This window comes from Acromyrmex echinatior, chromosome 2, assembly GCF_024713525.1.
Source record: "Acromyrmex echinatior isolate Ae372 chromosome 2, ASM2471352v2, whole genome shotgun sequence".
In the NCBI taxonomy this organism is placed as follows: domain Eukaryota; kingdom Metazoa; phylum Arthropoda; class Insecta; order Hymenoptera; family Formicidae; genus Acromyrmex; species Acromyrmex echinatior.
The window spans coordinates 1,793,342-1,812,464 of NC_141853.1; the positions used below are offsets into that span (position 1 = coordinate 1,793,342).

Sequence of the window (19,123 nt, forward strand, 5' to 3'; positions counted from 1 at the left end):
TGTTATATTGTTTAACATTGAAAACCGATTGGGGTCGAAACGTATGTCCTAATAAATTTTCTGTTTGTTATTTAATAATATAGCATCAAGACCTTGCTCTTGGTTCGTAGCTCTATTTTTATTAATTTTATTATTTAATTATTTCTTTACATATTAATCCTTTTTTTTTATAGATACATGATTTCATATGTGACTGTTCTGGTTCTACAAGGTGGTTTAGAATTAAAAACTGATAAGGCAATAAATCAGTGATATCAGGGAGTGCAAGTGGAGACAGAGATACAATGAGAGAAGACAACTAGGAGAGACAGCTTTATTGTTACAACAACTAACAATATATCACTAGCACAACAGTAGCGCCGATTTAACCATGAAAATAGTGAGCCACTTATAATCTCAATCACATCGTGACGGGATCAATTAATCATCCAGATTCTCAAAACGCTCAAAACAAAAGCTTTGAGCTTAACATTCAAATGCAATACGACAGTGAGGACTTTTGGAAAAATAAAGAAAATAGAATCTATAAAATACAATTCTATCGATCATAATTGATACGATGCACTCTCACTGCGACATTTTTTGTTTCTCACTGCTGCTCGTCTCTTGCTTCTTTTTTTCCTTTTCTTCGTCTTCCTCCAAGTATTTATCCCATTTTTCTATTCGCGCTTCAATCTCTGCATCAGTCTCTGTAATTCTGAAGGACACATTCGATACATTGACAGCTGCGTCTCTTTCACTTCAAATAATATAAATAAATTATACGTTAACTGCGAGTAATATCTGCAATTACAATTCAGGGTTGTCACAGAAAATTAATTTTAAAATTCCGCGACTTTTTTCCAGATAAAAATGGAAAATTTTTCATGACCAATATAACAAAATTTTAACACTTGGAATCAAAGATTGCAGGAAAGTTAGCAATATTATTAAAAACAACGCAAAAAAAGAAATTTAGTAGTATAATAAAATTTTGAGTGCGAATTCAAGCCAATAAAAAATAAATTAGTAATGGAAAAAAGAATGCAATTATAACGAAAAAGGGCGGATCATATAAAAATATTAAACAAAATATAAATTTTAATTATTTCATTAAAAATGCGCGAATTTTAAACGTATTTGACTATAAATGTCAAATATAATATTTAAAAAATTATAACAATTATTTGGAATAAGAGCAGTTTAAGGGAATTGTGAACCAATTTCAAAATTCCAGACTTTTTTATATTTTCCCCTAATTTTTCTTGGTTTTTCAAGTTTATGGTAAAACCTTGACTATAATATTTATTGTTATAATTAAATGAGTAGATTTTACCAGTAATGAATAAATATTTAAGAGTATCATAAGAGACATTTAATTTCAATTTGTGTGATAGTGGACAAATGTCAAGCAAAATATTTTTTGAAAACATCAATTATAAAATCACACACATTTTTTATATTTTATATTTTACAAATACTATTTCAGATATGATATATATATATATATATATGTATATATATATAGAGGTATATGTATAGATAATATTATACATATAATATACGTTCAAGTTCGGAGCCTACATCAGCAACTATCGATAGTACAGATTCTAACATCGGTATAGTAGGAACCAGCAATGAAATAACTTACTTGTACTTGGTCTTGCCGTCCCAAATCTCCGCCGAAATCTTTCTCTGACTGAACCAACGGCCGTTTAGAAGTTGTACACAAGCTTGCGCCTCTGCCGGTTCTCGGAATGTGACTTGCGCTACTCCTTCGGGATGTCTCTGAAAGAAGAAAAAAATACAGAGTGATTCACAAAGTGTGCAAACCAAACACAGATCATTCAAATCCATTGAATTATATTTCAACAATGTATCATTTGTTATGTTAGAAATAAAATAAAATGTAGAAAAACATTTTAATAAAAAACTGAATTAAAATTTATTACTTCGATAAAAATTTACTACTTCAATTCTATTTTTCTGAATAATTGATAGATTTATAGTTCAACTAAAACATGGATGTTTTTATATTTTTTTTAGTCTTTAATATAATTTTATCGAATCACACAGATTATAACAACAGCTCGTTTGTTAGAATCAATATATTAAAAATAAAATTAAACGTAAAAAATAATTTAATAAAAAATTAAAATTTATTACTTCAATTAAAATTTATTTCAAATCCATTTTGTTAAATATAATTGGTAGATTTATAGTTCAACTAATTCATAGATGTTCCTATATGTTTTTAAAATTAAAATTTAAAAAAATTTGCTCGAAATTGAATGAGCTAAGTCCATTTTGAGTAAATTTTGATTACGGTCCAGTAAAAGTAAAAATTATGGATCCAATGAAATGAGCAGAAAAAATCAAAATTATACAATACGATAACAAATATTGATAATTTTGAATTTGAACCGTAATCAAAATTTTCACAGAATAGGCTTATAGCTTATTCAATTTCGAGCAAATTAAATAAAAAAAACTTTAAAATTGGTTAAGAATTAGAGCTGGCCGAATTTTTCCGCCTACTGTGTGGGGCCGTGAAATTTAGTAATGTTTTTAAATGGAATTTTTTTTAAATAGTATGTTGACAGCCAATAGCTATCAATATTACTGTAAACTTCATGAAAATAAAGTTTTCAGAGGAAATTGGCAGCGTTATAAAAGTACAGTCGGTCATAGAAAAATCGCAACACTTTTTTTTCGATAAGTTTCGGAATATAGCTTGCTCACCTAGCAATTAATTTTTACTATATGACATTTACTTATGAACCATTTATGTTCAACCGCTCTACGAGTAAGACTGAGTTCCAAAACCCATAGAAAAAAAAGTTGCAACCTTTCTGTAACTGACTGTACACATTGCGATGACAACTGTCTCTGAATAAAAAATACGTAAGTAATAATAAATTTATTTCATCGAATATTACAAGAAAATTTTATAAAATATTTCAAATTTCTCATACAAAAAATTCTGTAAGTTATGCAAATTAAATTTCTTGTTGTGGCGGTTTAAGTAAAGTGCTTTTATTTACATTTGAATATATTACATTTTTTGATATTCGTCGATAACTTGAATAATGAAATTTTTTATTTTCCTCGTAAGTTAATCTGTCATTGCATTCAGTAAACAGTTTGATACCTCTTTCCGCGGCACGGCGTCATTGACAGCTCTCAATTTGTTTACTAATTGCAAGCTGAACTGATAATTTTTATCGGAATTTCACTCAGATACCACATTGAATGCCTTCTTTGACATCGATGTATCTGAGTGGAATTCTGATAAAACTTATCAGTTCGGCTCGCAATTAATAAACAAATTAAAAGCTGTCAATGACGCCGATCTATCTTGAAAACAAAAAATTTTTGCGAAAAATGATTCAGAAAAAAAAATTGTAGGGTTTAAGAAGATCTCAATTACATTAATTTGCACATAACAAAAGTCAATTGCGTTAGATAGTATTATAACATTGAAAATGATTAGATCGTGGTATTTTTTCTCATTTATGATGTCTCTTTATAAATTTTTCAAAATAAAAATTTTATCCTTTGAATAATACCAAGAAAATATCGCTAAAAAAATATTAAAATAAGACTTTAGGATATATACCATAATATAACAATAACCATAAGCATCTTAATAAAAGAGATACAGATACCAGCAAAAGAGGGGACAGAACACACGTCGTTCGGATGGAATGTGCTTGACATTGAATAGTTTCACGGCTGAGGCTCAAAGACTGGGAGTGTCTTGCCTCTCACCAATTTATGGGGGTTAGGGGCATCCCCTTTCGAAGGCGTTTCGTCACTCACTTATTCCACGAAATTTAGTCGCTAAAAATACGATGTTGGAAAAGAGTCGATCTCTTTCAATTTCGAAAGAGAAGCAGCGATTTCAACATAAAGATTTAAATACAAGTCTACCTACAGATAAATTCGTAATATCTCGTGACTTCCGTAAATCTGTAAAGTTAACACGACATTCTATTAATATAAAAAAAATAATAGTTTCAGCAACACACACACACACACACACACACACACACGCTCTCTCTCTCTCTCTCTCTCTCTCTCTCTCTCTCTCTCTCTCTCTCTCTCCCCATAATTCTACAGTTTCTCATAAAAATAAAAAAGTTTTACACTTTTTACACTACAAAATGAAAATGACGTGCTAACTTCGTGAATCTAGCATGCATTGTTAGACTTTTGTTTTTAAATTATGTATATTAATAAAACTCTTATAACTAACGGAAACTATTGCTAAAAGTAGTAATATTTATTTTTTTACAGTTTTCTAAATTTACTAGCGTTTCAGATTGATTGTGTAAAAGTCCGAAAGTTATTGACGCACAATCAATCTGAAATAAATTTATTTAATTGTATTATTTGAAACTTTGATCGAAATGATAACGTTCTCTATCGTATTTGACGTATTTATGTCGTTCTACAAAATATATAAATGTGTTAGTAATATTTATTTTTTCTTGTATTTTACAAGGGGAAGTGTACTGATTCGCAAAGTTAGCGCGCTATATTTTCATTTTCGATTTCTTAATATAAAAAATGAGGAACTTTTTTTTAATTTTATAAGAAACTGTAGAACTGTAGGAAGAAGAGAAACCGAGAGAGAGGGGGAGGGAGAGAAAGCTAGAATTGTCACTATTTTTTTATATTATAGAATGTCGTGCTTCATAGATCCATGACTTCCTGGTTTTTAATATTTACGAAATACAATTATATATACAGGGTGTTTGATAAGTAACGATAAAACTCTCGCATAGAAATAAAGCCTGAATCGAAAAGTCCTCTACTATTTTACAATTTTCAGTTAACAAGATATTAATTACTAAAAATCGCCGAATATAGAGGAAAGTCGCCGATACTGACATAGATCTCCTAAAGTGATATTCCCTTATTTCTCAGAAACTAACAATTGCACTTTATTAATACTAATAAAATCATGATCTGTTTAGCTAATTAAAGAAGTAACTCATAATTTGTGGCTTGTTTCTATACCGAATCAGCTAAAAATGAATTATACGAATGCAAAAATAAAATTCTTACGATTTCCTTTTGCAAATTGCGTAGTTTAAATAATAGTGTGATTATATTGTTAATAATATTACATCATTTTAAATGCTTGTAATTCCTAAATCAATTTTATTTATTATATTTATATTTTTTTCTCTTAGTTTTTTCATAATACGATCTTAAATTTAAAATTGGAGTGTAACGTAAACCATCACACCTGTCCATAAAACAGATTATGAGTTAACTTAATCCTTAATAATTTGCTTTATAGTGTCAAATAGCTCTATTGGAGCATATGGAAAAACTCTTGAAAAATTACATATTTGCATTACATATTTGCATCTTGCAGAACAGCATAAAGTAAATATGCATATAATTCAATAAAAATATTTTATAACAAAGTGAAAAGATTTTGGAATATCTCGTATACATTCACTTGTATATATAGATACTTTATACAGATAATTCCTGAAAAAAGAAAAAGAATAGGAATACATAGCATTACTGTCTACTGTGTCAGTTTTGGAGCCCATTTTGTCAGACGCTAATTTTTGCTTATCTTATGAAAAAATTAATTATTGCAAAATTGGCAAACAATATTATAAAAACTGTTTATATCTAATGGAAGACACTTTTTAGTTTGTATTTATGTTTTTAAAGTTTTATTTTACCTTTTGTTTAAAAAATTATTATCTAAAAACAAAGTGGTATCGATGACTTTCCTCTACTTGAGTAAAAGATTATTATTGAAAATCAATATTTGGTGACATTTAATAATTGATATTTTGAAGAATTTTTTTCAGAATTTTTTCAGAATTTTTTAATATCGTATTTTCTCAAGTTGTTAAAAATGAAAAAATGCTATACTAAAAAGTTGATAAAAAATTCTTAAAAAATTCATAGAGTTCTATGAGAAGAAAGTAAACAATTTTCGTCTCTTGTAGTTTTTCTGTTATATGCGCGCGCGCGTATAAAACCATTATATTTCGTAAATATTAAAAATCAGAAAGAAAACGGATATGAAGTTAGCACAACATATATAAGAAATGTTTAATTATTATTATAATAATCGCAACGTAAAGTTAGTATTTATATTAAAATAGCAGACGTAAAAAAGATAAAAAAACTTACGTCATAAATGATAACTTTCCTGACATCGCCACACTTCAGGCACTCGGATCGAATATCTTGCTGATATTCTAAGAGCAGTTGAACTTCGTTGTCAAAATCCTCCGGTGCGAAAAGATTCTTTATGATGACAACTCTTTCGCATTTCAGCGGTTCGCCTCGCATACGCTCCGGTCGCCAGTCGAACAATCTGTAAGCAAACAAAGTAAAAGTACAGAATAATAAGAAAATACGACAATAAAAATAGCATTTAGATTCAAATAAGTTACACAGAATTTGTGAATTATCTTCGTGTTAAATATACATTGTTAAATGTCAACATATCCAGAAAATTACAGTTTATTTCATCAGAATAAGAAGCAACCTAATATTAACGTTGGCATTTAATACCAGTACCGAGTAGTCATTACTGACTATTTCTATTTTTTTTTATATTAAAATTATATTTTTTGTGCGAAAGATAGGATTTTGAAATATTTTTAATATTATAACTATGTCCTTTATACTCATGAAATATTTGCTTTTTCATCATTTTTCTTATTTTCATAATAATTCATTTGCTTAGTGATAGCTCCTTTTAATGATATGGAACATTATTATTTCTAGTGTTAACGATGTATCATGAAAACATGAAGATAAACGCAAATCGCGTAAATTCTTTGAAGAAAATATCCGTAGAAATCTTAAAAGTATTTGGATTTTAGATTGATTGTAAATTATTTCCTCTGAGGACTCAAATACATATATTCTATACATATATTCTATATACATATATTCTTATTGATAATTACTTCATTCGAAACCATTAATAAATGATATAAACGGTTTATCTTTGACTCTATCGTTCTTATTGATAAAGATATCAGCGGACTGATAGGATTCCACATCTGCCGATTCTTCGCATGATATCACGTCAGCACACTGCTATCGTTACTGGAAGTGACGTTTCTCAAAGATTAAAGATGCCGACAAACGTCGCTGATACAGCACAAATTGGCGGCACCGAGCCGCATGGTCGAGAATAACTCGTCAAAGCTGTGAGAACAGTCACAATGATCGATAAATCGTGGCTCACTATTCTCCTTCTTGGAATTACTTGAGAAAATGATGCCGATGGTTAGGATTATCATATCTGAATCACAAGAAAAGAATACATATGTATACTTTTTTAAAAAACAGATATTACTTCGGAAGGAGAGGATATAATTTTTATGCATATTAAATGTAGATATTTAATAAAAATAAAATTTCTAAAACATGAATTTTATTCAATTCTATGAATATATTTTATAAATATAAAATTTTAGTAAACGACCATATAAGTTTTAAGATCTTAAAAAGAGTATATGTACTCTTAAAAGGATAACCCTACCGGGAATGTTATAGTGCTAACGTAGATTCACGACGAGTGTCGAAAGAGTGTGTTGCTGCAAAGACTACTTCCGGTCAGCAAACGTGGGCCCGTGCGTTCACCAATAACTGGTTTTCGCAAAGTTCAGGGCGTTGACCCTGCGCACGCGACCTACGCTGGATAACAAGAGGATGCTGCTAACGATGAAGGCGACAGAGATACGTCGAGATTGAGCAATGCAATGAAATATGATGGCGCGAGAAAGTTAAAATCGATGTTAAAGATGAATCACATGAAAAGCGGTAAATATCTTTGAAAATATTTGATTTGAAGCCCTATACCTTATCGTTATGTCTGCAGCTCTTAAATTTAATTATTATTATTATTTTTATTGTAACTTTAATTATTAATTATTAATTACTTTAATTGTATCATTAAATATGTGCGAAAGCATCACGAATTTTAAATCAAACATGTTTCTTCCTGAATCATTTAGAAGTAATCGAATGTCACTTTCATCATTTACACGACACTGAAATACGCACGGAATAAAGTCAATGTCATTCAGTGCAATCGTTATACGCTTCGATTAACGGGTTAAGCCGCTGCAATCTGTCGGGAAGTGCGCCGTGCCCGTATAATTTTGGGTTGGTCTGTATGCAGACCGACGCGGCGGACTAAATGCGGGTAATCGACGTGCGCAGCTGCTTTTGCCGGAACCGCCAACGCCAAGCAGTCTGGCGGCTGCAAACCCGGAGCCGATGGCAGTGCAATTATAAGAGCCTTTACACACACTGCAACACGTGTTACACGAAGCATGCATCACGGAGATACATGAAGGGTTTTTTTGAATTACATGGTATCACGTCATCATAAAATCACGCGCTTCGTGATTCGAAGGCATCTCCTCTCGTGCTGTTTTAAACAAGCCGCTTGCGACACGCGTGCATCGCGGTGTATAGGAACCTTAATAAGATGCACACGCGTGGCGGCGGATGTACCGTGGATGAAACGTATCTTGATCCCCCGGGGATACGCCGTCTCGCATGGACGCGAGCGAAAAGAGAGATGAATGGACCGGAGAAACCGAGGAGAAACGTGATCACTCCGATCTTGCAATGAGAATCACCGCGCAAGAGTTATATTATACGGAGCGTCTCGAAAGGAAGTGACATCACACGCTTTGAGTCAATGAGCTCACGGGGCAAAGGAATATTCAGGAATAAATATTTGTTTTAACGCAATCGTATACAGGGTGTTTTAGAAATAGTTAGGTAAACTTTAAGAGCATATTCCACTCATTGTAAGGATGAAAAAAGTCATATAAATATGGGTTCGGAAACGCTTCCTTCCCAAGTTATAAACATTTCTTATTTAAATTGTTTGTTTTTACGTGGGATGGCATGCTTCGTTTCGACCCCATATTTGAGTTATATGACTTTTAATCATGACTATTCATATGCTTTTAGAGTTTGCTCAACTACTTCTGAAACACTTTGTACATATATCCAAGTGTTAATCAACATTAATCGTTTTAACAAACATTTAAAATAATTTATTCGTAAAATTTGTAGAAACTCACTTTTCCTGCATCTTCTTCTGTCGTTCCTTATCCTTTTTTTTTCTCTTCGGTTTCAACGCGGGATCATACTCGCCCTTCATTTGAAACTTCGCTCTTTGAACTGACAGTGCTTTTCCCCGGATTTGCGAACCATCTAAAATTTTCAATGCCAGATCCACCGACTCTACCTAAAACAGATATCAAATAATCGATGATAAATTGCAAATTGGTTAAAGATCATTCGAGAATCAACGAAAAGCAAATCAAAGTATTGTGCAGAAAATTTTTGCACATCTTGTACTGAAAGTAATTAACGCAGGACGTAAAAGAGGCGGCGTTAATAGGCTGCAGTTCCTAGTTATTGTGTCAAAGTAATGAAGGTACTATTGTTATCTGACAATGTGTACGCGATAAAATTGATGATAAGTCCATAGCAAAAATTGACGATCAATTTAAATACATTTTATAAACCGGCTACGCCCACGACAATCACTGAGTTTACATCGACAAAATAAATTTCAACTTACATGTAAAAGGCTTGACCGTGGATTTATGAAATGGGCGTATTCTCGATTCAGTAGCTATTTAATTAAATGAATCCGTCCTTTTATTGCGTAACCCAACAAAATTTGTTAATTTAAATTTTCTTGTTTATCGAGAAAATCGTCGAGTATAAATTACATTTTAAAACATATCATCATGAAATTTAGTGTGGTAAAAATGTATTTTTAAGTTACACTAATAAACTAAATTTAATGTATCTATAATTGAAAAGTATATATATATATTGTGTACATGGGCATGGAATTTAGTACTTTTTCATAAAATTTTATGTGAATGTGAATGGAATTTAATGTTCATTAAATGTTTTTAATGTATCTGCATGAAGTTTACTTCCGTTACATGTAATGGAAGCAAATACACTTTTTTTCAACAGTGTGTCAGGACAAAGAGAGAAAGAGAGAGAGAGAGAGAGAGAGAGAGAGAGAGAGAGAGAGAGAGAGAGAGAGAGAGTGTACGAAAAATATTTAAGAACGTTTCATATATATTTTCAAAATGATAACAAAATTATGAAAAAATACAGATTATTCTAAATCGTTTAAACGTTTAAAAATAATATGACAAATTTGGTGATAGTTTACTAATCTAGATCATAAGTTACTTTAATAAATAGTAGTATTTTGTTAATTTGTGCTCTAATAAAAATATATGGAAATATATTATAAAATAAATGATAAAAATCTCAATTTTTTAATAAGTACGTTATGTATTCAAGATTATTTATGTAGAATTACATTACGATGCATGAACTAGTTGTCCAGTAAATAAACAAAATATTTATTTGTTCTATATCTTTGTAATCAATGAATCGAAATGAAATTTTGCATAAATTATTTTAAAATATTTAAAGTACAATACTTATAAAAAAAATATAAATTTTTTATCATTTTTTTTAATTTTAATTTTTAATGATAAAAATAATAATAAATAAAATAAATAAACTACAAAAATGTGTTATTAAATAAAAATATAATCTTCACACAACTTTCATATATATATAGTTCATTTGAAATGTAAATATTAAACATATTTCCGAATTTAATTTTCTTTGCAGGAATTGTACGTCTAATACATCTTTAACATTTGAAGGCACTTTTAATAATAAAAAAAGAAGGAACTTTCTAAGTTGTATTACGCGAAAAAGAAAAATATTTAACAAAACTTTAGCAGCATATACAAAAGAGGTAAAAAAAAACTATGACTCTAAAGATCGGAAGATTAAAAGGAAGCTAAAATTAAACGTAAGTTCCAAACCTAAGCCGGCAACTACGGATTACATCGTCAAAACTAAACTATATTTCTTAATGGCTTCAAAGAAATCCTATAGAGCTCTCGTATGTGGACAAGTCATAAAAACATAAATAACTTATCGTTTCGATACACATTTGTGGAGGCTAATACACACACACAAAAATATATATATAGATTATCAACTGTATTCGCAAACATTCTAGGAATTATTTTGAGCTGTAGCATTATCGTTTGCGTTTTGAACATTAAATATGTCAAAGAGCGTATAATATATGTATCAGAAATAGCAAAACCATTTCAGAGAGCAGTAATGGTGTTACGCTTATTTACAAAACCCGTAAAACCTCAGCAGCTTAGCGCCATTTTAACCGTGACTTCATGCCATTCATAGGATACTATGAATAGGAAATAAGGATTTGCCACCGTCTCTCTTATCGAAGAAAGGTACGACAAATAAGAGCAATACTCCTTTTATAGCAACGGAAATTCTTAGAGAAGAAATGCTTGATGATATCCGGCGAGATAAAATTCTGCCAGTCTTGAATTTCGGCGGTTGAATATCTCGAGACTGCCTACATAATGCAGCAACTGGTCCTTGTTTCGTATGTATTTGGCGTGATAATACGCGATGAGGCAAACGTGACTAGAATGACGACTATCTAAATATGTAATAGCACACAGAGTATATCTAAATATGTCACAACGAAGAATGACGTAACGATCTCCGAGACAAGTCTCCCTTGTAAAGATGACCTAAAAAATAGCTTCCCTACTATATGCTCGATATCTTTAAGATCGAGAAATCGAGCGGAGGCTATTCCAGGAAGTATTCAAAGGCGATCGTAATGATTTACCGTCGCGCGTCGACCCACTTAGGCGAAATTCTTGGGTCCGAAATGATCCCTGCCGCGTCTCCTTTTACTTTATTATTTCAACATGTCTAATCGTTGAAAATAAGAAATAATAATTTTGACCACTCATAAAATTGCTACAAATCGAGAGTTTATGGCTAATTTCATAGCCAAACCATGATCTAAGAACACAAGGTGTATCATTTCCGATACGTATAAGAATGAATTTAAGTCCAAAATTTGATTAGCTAATATTCCAATATATCAAAGCTATTATACGCAGGAAAGTGCATAGAGGCCAAAATTTGATTGGTTGTTTCCAATATTATTATCGCTATTATGCGCAATGGTAATCTTTCTAGTCTATTCTTCACGAGCAATACAATCTTCGTGAAGAAAGTTACGTAGAAAAAAAACACAACAGCTACAATTTTGGTATTTGTATTCATTATTCATATAAGAGTTCTAGACTCAAGGATATCTAAACGAGAAACAAGAATCACGTAAACACACCTTAAGAACCTGCGGACATAAAGGGTCTCGCCGTTCCTTTCATGCATCATCCTGTAACACCCACACGCCAGACAACTTCAAGGTTCCATTCTTTTTCTTTTAACACGTCTCGCTTTCGCTTAGCCCTTAGCTGGTGGGACGCGAGAGCGGAAAGCGACGTGACTGTTGACGTCATCATCTCCGCACAAGACTTGCAAAAGTAATTCAAATGGGAAATCCCCTTTCTCAATTCCTATCGCATGATCTGTCTCACGTCACGAAACCAATATTATTTCCCGCTGCAACCGTTCCTGCGTGATTCTGATACACAGACAAGGCATTTACGCGATGTCAAGGAAGTACAAATCATGCAATTCGTAATAATTATTTTCCTCTATTAAGGTCAACTTCTCGGAAATACTTAACTTAAACAAGCATTTTGCTAAACAAGATTAAGGAGGAGAAAGCACAGCTACTCGTACGTCGACTAGGCAACACGTGAAATGGTAATCTATATGGTCGACATGTAGACATAGATCATCGTTGTTCGCGCGTAAACGCCCAGCAGTGATTAAAATGCCGGTTCTGTGGGTACGATTCCAGTCTTTCCAGATCCGTAACTCGGCCGTGGCAGCTACCAATGGGATTCGACTTATTGTCAGGCTCCTCGACCACCCAGACACAGCTCCCGCGGTCATCTCGCAACACGGCCTATGTTAGATCACCACAATTATAGTATACCCTCGCATCCAGTTCACGTTAAATTACACGTGTTCTCTTCCAGTCGATGTATACGCATAACACATGTTACAATCATCAGTGATGCAGTCACGCGTCTTGGGAAAATATTCTTACATCTTACAAGGCAAGACATTCAAATTCATCGTTGATCTTCCACAAACTGTTAACACTGTTTGCACAGACGGTGTGCATAAATGTTGCAATAAAAGCATACGTTCATTAAGGCTTTTCGCTCTTCACGACTATCTATCTATACGTGCTAATGAGCTTTCTAGTTTCCCCTCCGTGTAGTCACAGCTATGTATTAAGAATACATAAATTAGACAATTACGTGACTGCTAGCGAGTGTGCTTCCCGATAAGATAAGTTTCTCTGAATATAAACGTCGTGATGTGATTTCTTGCATGACTAATACGCGTAACTTGATGTAATTGCGTTGTATTTAATATATCGATTTAAAAATTCATAAGATAATTTAATGAAGAACATCAAGCTGTATCATAGTACGAGATGCTTAATAGATGTAAAATGCTACATATGTATAGAAGATAGCATCTGAAATATCCATTTATCTGCATATAACGTTGATTAATGACGAACGACAAGATTTCGAGGCGCCATGGATCATCGTTATTGTGAGATGTCGTGTATCTAACATGCTTCGGAACGAACACTGACGTTCCCTTTAAGCAACTATAGTTAGCCGACGTCTATTATCATTACTGTACTGGCGCCCGGCCAAATTTCTCGCCGAGATGCATTAAATACCGTGGCTACGCACGCGACGTGACAATTCATTAAAACTTTTAAGAACAGATCTGAAAAAAATGTTTCTTCAGAAATGTTTTTTTAAATAAGAAAAAAATGTTCTCATCGATTATCTTTTATTGCAACTTGGCTCCATTAACGACACGTACTTCACAGTTCTACATAATTCGCATTCCAATAACCGCCGCAACATCCGTAAGTAAAGAGACAGGTTGAAGTGCAAGGCTGAGGAACGCATTGAAGAGGATTCACTCGAGACAGGTGGAAAGAAGCTGACGACAGAAGATCATTTGAAATTCTGTTTTGACTTGAGAACGTAAAAATCTAATGCATACACAGCAATATCTCATTGCTTTCTTAACTCATGCTGTTATTTTGACTATTTTTAAACGCAAAAGGGAACGAGGGCTAAATGATAAGGCGTGTTGACGCGTTGAATTAAACACGGTGCGAAGTGTGCGACGAGAACGTGTACATTACGCGGAACGCTGACTCAACTAAAGGATCATACTGAATTATCATTAAAATGATTGCATGGTTGGTGCTACGCCTACGCTATTGACATTTAAGATCGTGGTTGTCCCACTAATTTGCATCGCACGAAATTCCAGGGATGAGTCAGCCAATTACACTCGATGATAGCGCATGTAAATTTTATTACATCGTGGCCGATTTACAGTTACGGTATAACCGAACGTGTCATCGCAAGAGATGCGTACGCTGAATTTTTAATAACCCAATTTGCCTCACGAAATTATCACGTCAGTCAAGAGATCTTTAACTTAAAGAGTTGTAACGAGTGATTATATGAAACTCTTAGCAGTTTTTAATGGAAAGAATTTAAATCGAAATATTCGACGGCAGATACAAAGAAGATTGCAATTTAAAATTGATAAAATGTTTCTCATTAGATATGCGACGTTCATTACAAAATAATTTCCTACTCTTGCTAGATAATAATATATCGCTTATCTTACAGCCTGATATCTTGAGTAGTACCAGCTAGCACCATCCGGCTTCCTTTGAGATGTGTATTTTGGGATACATTTCACTTTGCAGATAAATGTCGGGAAGCTGGAGGATGTTTCTCGAACTAACTACAAGAGTAGAATTTTGATCGACAACTTGCGCTCAAATTAGAATAAAATAATTGTTTATAACGTAATGGATGCTGAACTTAATTTAAAAAAGAGAAATCTGTTTATGTATCCCGTAGATACTTGGATAGAATTATCCAATCTCACAAAGAGTAATTCGTTTGATCTTTAACATATTAAAATATCATGCATTGATCCTGACCTGACCTTGCAAGTTCTGGCAAGTCATTCATTTAATATTTATTTCTTATCTGATTTCCGTCTTCTAACGAGACGAGCATACCTTCGCCTTTATTGTATCTTATCGAGACTACAAAGTTTCCGCGATAAAACCCTTCCCATATTAGGCGCAGTGTGTCTCTTTTCATACGAGACATTACGCGTTGCAAGCGCATATATACGCGGCACATTTTGCAAAACCGGTTACCAGAATTCCATAAGATCTGAAGTGCGCACGAACGTATAATATACGGATGCGCTCATAAAAATTGTCGTTTTGTTTCCCATCGTATTCGCGCCGCGGGCGAGCACAATTAAGAACTGTTAACGCTTCGATATTCGATTAACGACAAACGCAGAAACTACGGCTTTGTAAATTGCTAATTTACACCGGCGAATTTCTCCGTAAAAAAAAACGTCTCATGAATGGAGCATCGTCAACGGCGAGATGTCTATCACCTCGACCTTTCCTCCGGCTATTGACGACTAAGCGATTGAAGATGCTGAATGAAATGTTACTTGTTCCTTTTAGCGATCTATAAAAATTAACATTTCTTTACAAATATTCTCTACCTATGTTGGATATCCTACATGGAAAGAACAAACTAAATATTTATTAAATGTAAATATATTTCTATTTGATTACATTTGATCTACATGAGACTATTTGATTTTACTATCATTTTATTGAGTAAATATTTTTTTATTTACTGTGAATAAGTATTTCATTATGTATTGAAAAATGTTAGTATTGAAAAAAATATTATATGTATTGGGATTCAGTAAATTTTTTTCTCATTGTCAATGTAGACGGATCTAAAAATAATTTTGTTGGCTCAAAATAATTACGTAAGGATCTCAAGCACGACGAACAATATTGCAAAAAGTTTTAACATTTTAGTAATTAGTTCGGATGTACAAAAAAAATTTTACATTCTAGTAATTAGTTTGAACCTACATAATTGTTTTGATAATCCAACAAAATTATTTTTAAATCTATAGCTAGTTAAATTTTTAGATACTTCAGCAAAACCGTCCATTGCGTGCATCCTTATAAGATGCAGTTTTAATGATGTATGATCTTCCCGTCGCGCTGCTTCGAAAGCATCGATCGCTTCCTTTTGCGGTAAATGCACGTAAAAGAAAAACGCACCCGCTTGTAAATCTAGTCAGAACAGCTTCAGTCAGATCGAATTCCTGATGATTCGATTGCAGTGGTAATAATAGTTTGCTGTTTGCACACTACACGATTAAATTTTGAAAGAGCATTCCAATTTTTCTCAGATATTATCGAATACATCAAGTAATATTTCAATTTCACTTATAACTTACTCTTGAGAGAGATTTAGAAAACATGTAACGTACATCGATACATGACCTTGCTTAATATGAAAACTTGATCTAAAAAAAAATTACGGCCATTTTCTACATTTATGTTTTTAAGTTTTGCATACATGTGCGAATATGAAATATTGAAAATAAAATCTAATTTATAAAAAAACATGGTAAATATTTGTTCTATCTTAAATATTAATTTTAGATATCACAAAAAACTTATGCTTAAAAAACAATTAATTCGTAAACTTAGTGTATGAAATTCGTGAATGTGGAAATTCAGGAAATTTACGTATTAATAAGATTATTCAAGCGTGACAAAAAATGAGCTAACTCTATTAAATGACTAACTCTTGACGTAATATTATAACTCTTTTAAATGACTGATTAGACGTACCATTACACTGACGTAAACTATGGTGACGGTGATTCTCAAGCCATAAACATGATCACTGTATCTACATCTCCATAATGCCTGACGTAATATCTAGAATTACTTGAATCTGTCAATCGTACCATTGTGATTTCAGGCACGCAGTCGTCAGCCCACCCCAAATTGCAATTCCGCGAATTGCAGCATTCCCGGTGTACCTTTCAAAGCATCAGGAATGCACAAATGAATCGCCGTCATAGTAGTTTGTATGTAACATCACTCCCATCGTCATTCGCGAAAACACGACCTGTATTTATGTGTGATAAAAAATAAAATAAAAATCGTGCTTTGATGTCACAGGCATACAAAAAAGTTTTTTAATTCCAACATTAAACGCGTAATATTTAAGTACATTATTTAACCATGATTGAATGTGCAATATATTCAAAAGTTTTATGTTATTATATTAATACTTCATCATTATCATCTATTATAAGCTATCATTATTTATATTTACTGCGTGATATAAGGCGTATGCAAAAATAGCTAGCTCTCGTACGAAGATGGAGTGAAACGTGGATTTATCTAAATTATGCAACCGCGATAGCGACTAAGGGCGTCGTATGGAGTGCATAATAGTTATCACAAATGTGCAGTCGGTGTATTTTTCAGAGATAAAATAGAACAGACACGGCATTTTTGACATTTGCAATGCGATAGTCAGATTTTCAAAATACATCATATATTTTTCGAGTATCGCACCATATTTAACATGTTTTTCGTACTATGCTGAATCTCCCTAAGCGATAAGCCGGTAAGAATAATTAAACTTAAGATTCGAAGTCTGATTCGAAGATGGCAAATTACGCTTTTAACCTCGCGATATCTTAGATTTATTTACTGACATTTCCTGCTATTATCCTTATTACGTTCTAATCAGCGCCATTTAAACGTTGACTCTCCAAAAGATACTCGATAGACATTAATACTCGATCGAACGATAGACATTAATGCACCCAATTGGCAGGCTGCCACTAAACGGAAACGCTCGTCTGGTAGATCTCGTCTCGATGATATTTTAGAAGTGTATATACGCCCAATTTAAGATCGTCACGCTTTCAGAATATTCTCACATTGTTCATCATTATGTATAAAAAAATTGAATTTATCAGTGGCGGAATCATGTTCTTTCATTGCTTACAATTATAAGTTGCATATAATCATTGTAAGTAATAGTTGACTCCTCATCTAAACATAATTTAATGGTTAAGCGGAATTATAAGAATCGGTAAACAAAAATGTCGAAAGTTATTACTGAATCATTTTTCCAGATAGCTTGATTAAGGATGTATTAGACGTATAGTGCATACAAAGAAAATTACATTTGGAAGTATATTTAATATTTACACTTCAAATAAACTATATACATATGAAAGTTGTGTGAATAAGATTATATTTTTATTTAATAACACATTTTTGTAGTTTATTTATTTTATTTATTATTTTTATTGTTAAAAATTAAAATTTTTTTAAATGATTTAAAAATGTACATTTTTTAATAAGTAGATACTTTAAATATTCAAAATAATTTGTGCAAAGTTTCATTGCAATTTACTGATTAGTAATAAAGCTGTAGAATAAATAAATATTTTGTTTATTTACTGGACAACTAATTCGTGCATCGCAAACTTTACGTAAATAATCTTGAACACATAATGTATTTATACTTAAAAATTGAGATGCTTAACTCAATTATTTTACATAATACATTTCCATATATATTTTTATTAGAGCACAAATTTAAAAAATACTACTATTTATTAAAATAATTATGATTCAGATAATAAGCCGTCATCAAATTTGTCGTATTATTTTTGAACGTGATTTAGAATAATCTGTAATCTTTTCATAATTTTATCATTTTAAAAATATGTATAAAACATCCTTAATTCTATACTATTTCAAATTATGAGCGCTATAAATAATGACAATCTTTGCATATATTATTTCGTACTTTATGTTTCTTTTTGTATAACTAACTCTACGTCATTTGATGCAATAATAATAATTCGGTAGTTCTAATTATTCATAGAATCCTCATTGCTGATAAAGTGCTCTCGGCATTGAGTGGTCTGAAATCTTCTCTCACTTTATTGCAAAGTTACTAATACTTATTCTACGCTCCATTTTACGATAGTGATATTGAATGCAATGTGTTCAGGCACTTCAGCTTTGTTGACGCGCAATTTCTCAAACATTTTGCGAGTAGTCGTCGCGAGTAGTTCCATTGAGTTTGTTCAACAATTCCTATATCGTTGACGCGTAATTATCACACGTTCTATGCTTGCTAAGTTCATATATCCTTGAGTTTTAAGA

At 32.1% G+C, this 19,123-nt stretch overlaps 1 protein-coding gene across 1 annotated transcript in view; it reads right to left on the minus strand.

The window, feature by feature from the left end:
* Window positions 1-299: 299 nt before the first annotated feature.
* barc (RRM1_TatSF1_like and RRM2_TatSF1_like domain-containing protein barc) overlaps window positions 300-19,123 on the minus strand; it is a 29,074-nt gene continuing 10,250 nt past the window's right edge. The window contains exons 3-6 of the mRNA XM_011055290.2: window positions 9,081-9,247; window positions 6,151-6,337; window positions 1,631-1,767; window positions 300-697 (exon numbers count right to left, since the gene is read on the minus strand). Of these exons, the coding sequence (XP_011053592.1) occupies window positions 568-697; window positions 1,631-1,767; window positions 6,151-6,337; window positions 9,081-9,247 (621 nt within the window). The 3' untranslated portion in view covers window positions 300-567. The remainder of the gene's footprint in view (window positions 698-1,630; window positions 1,768-6,150; window positions 6,338-9,080; window positions 9,248-19,123) is intronic.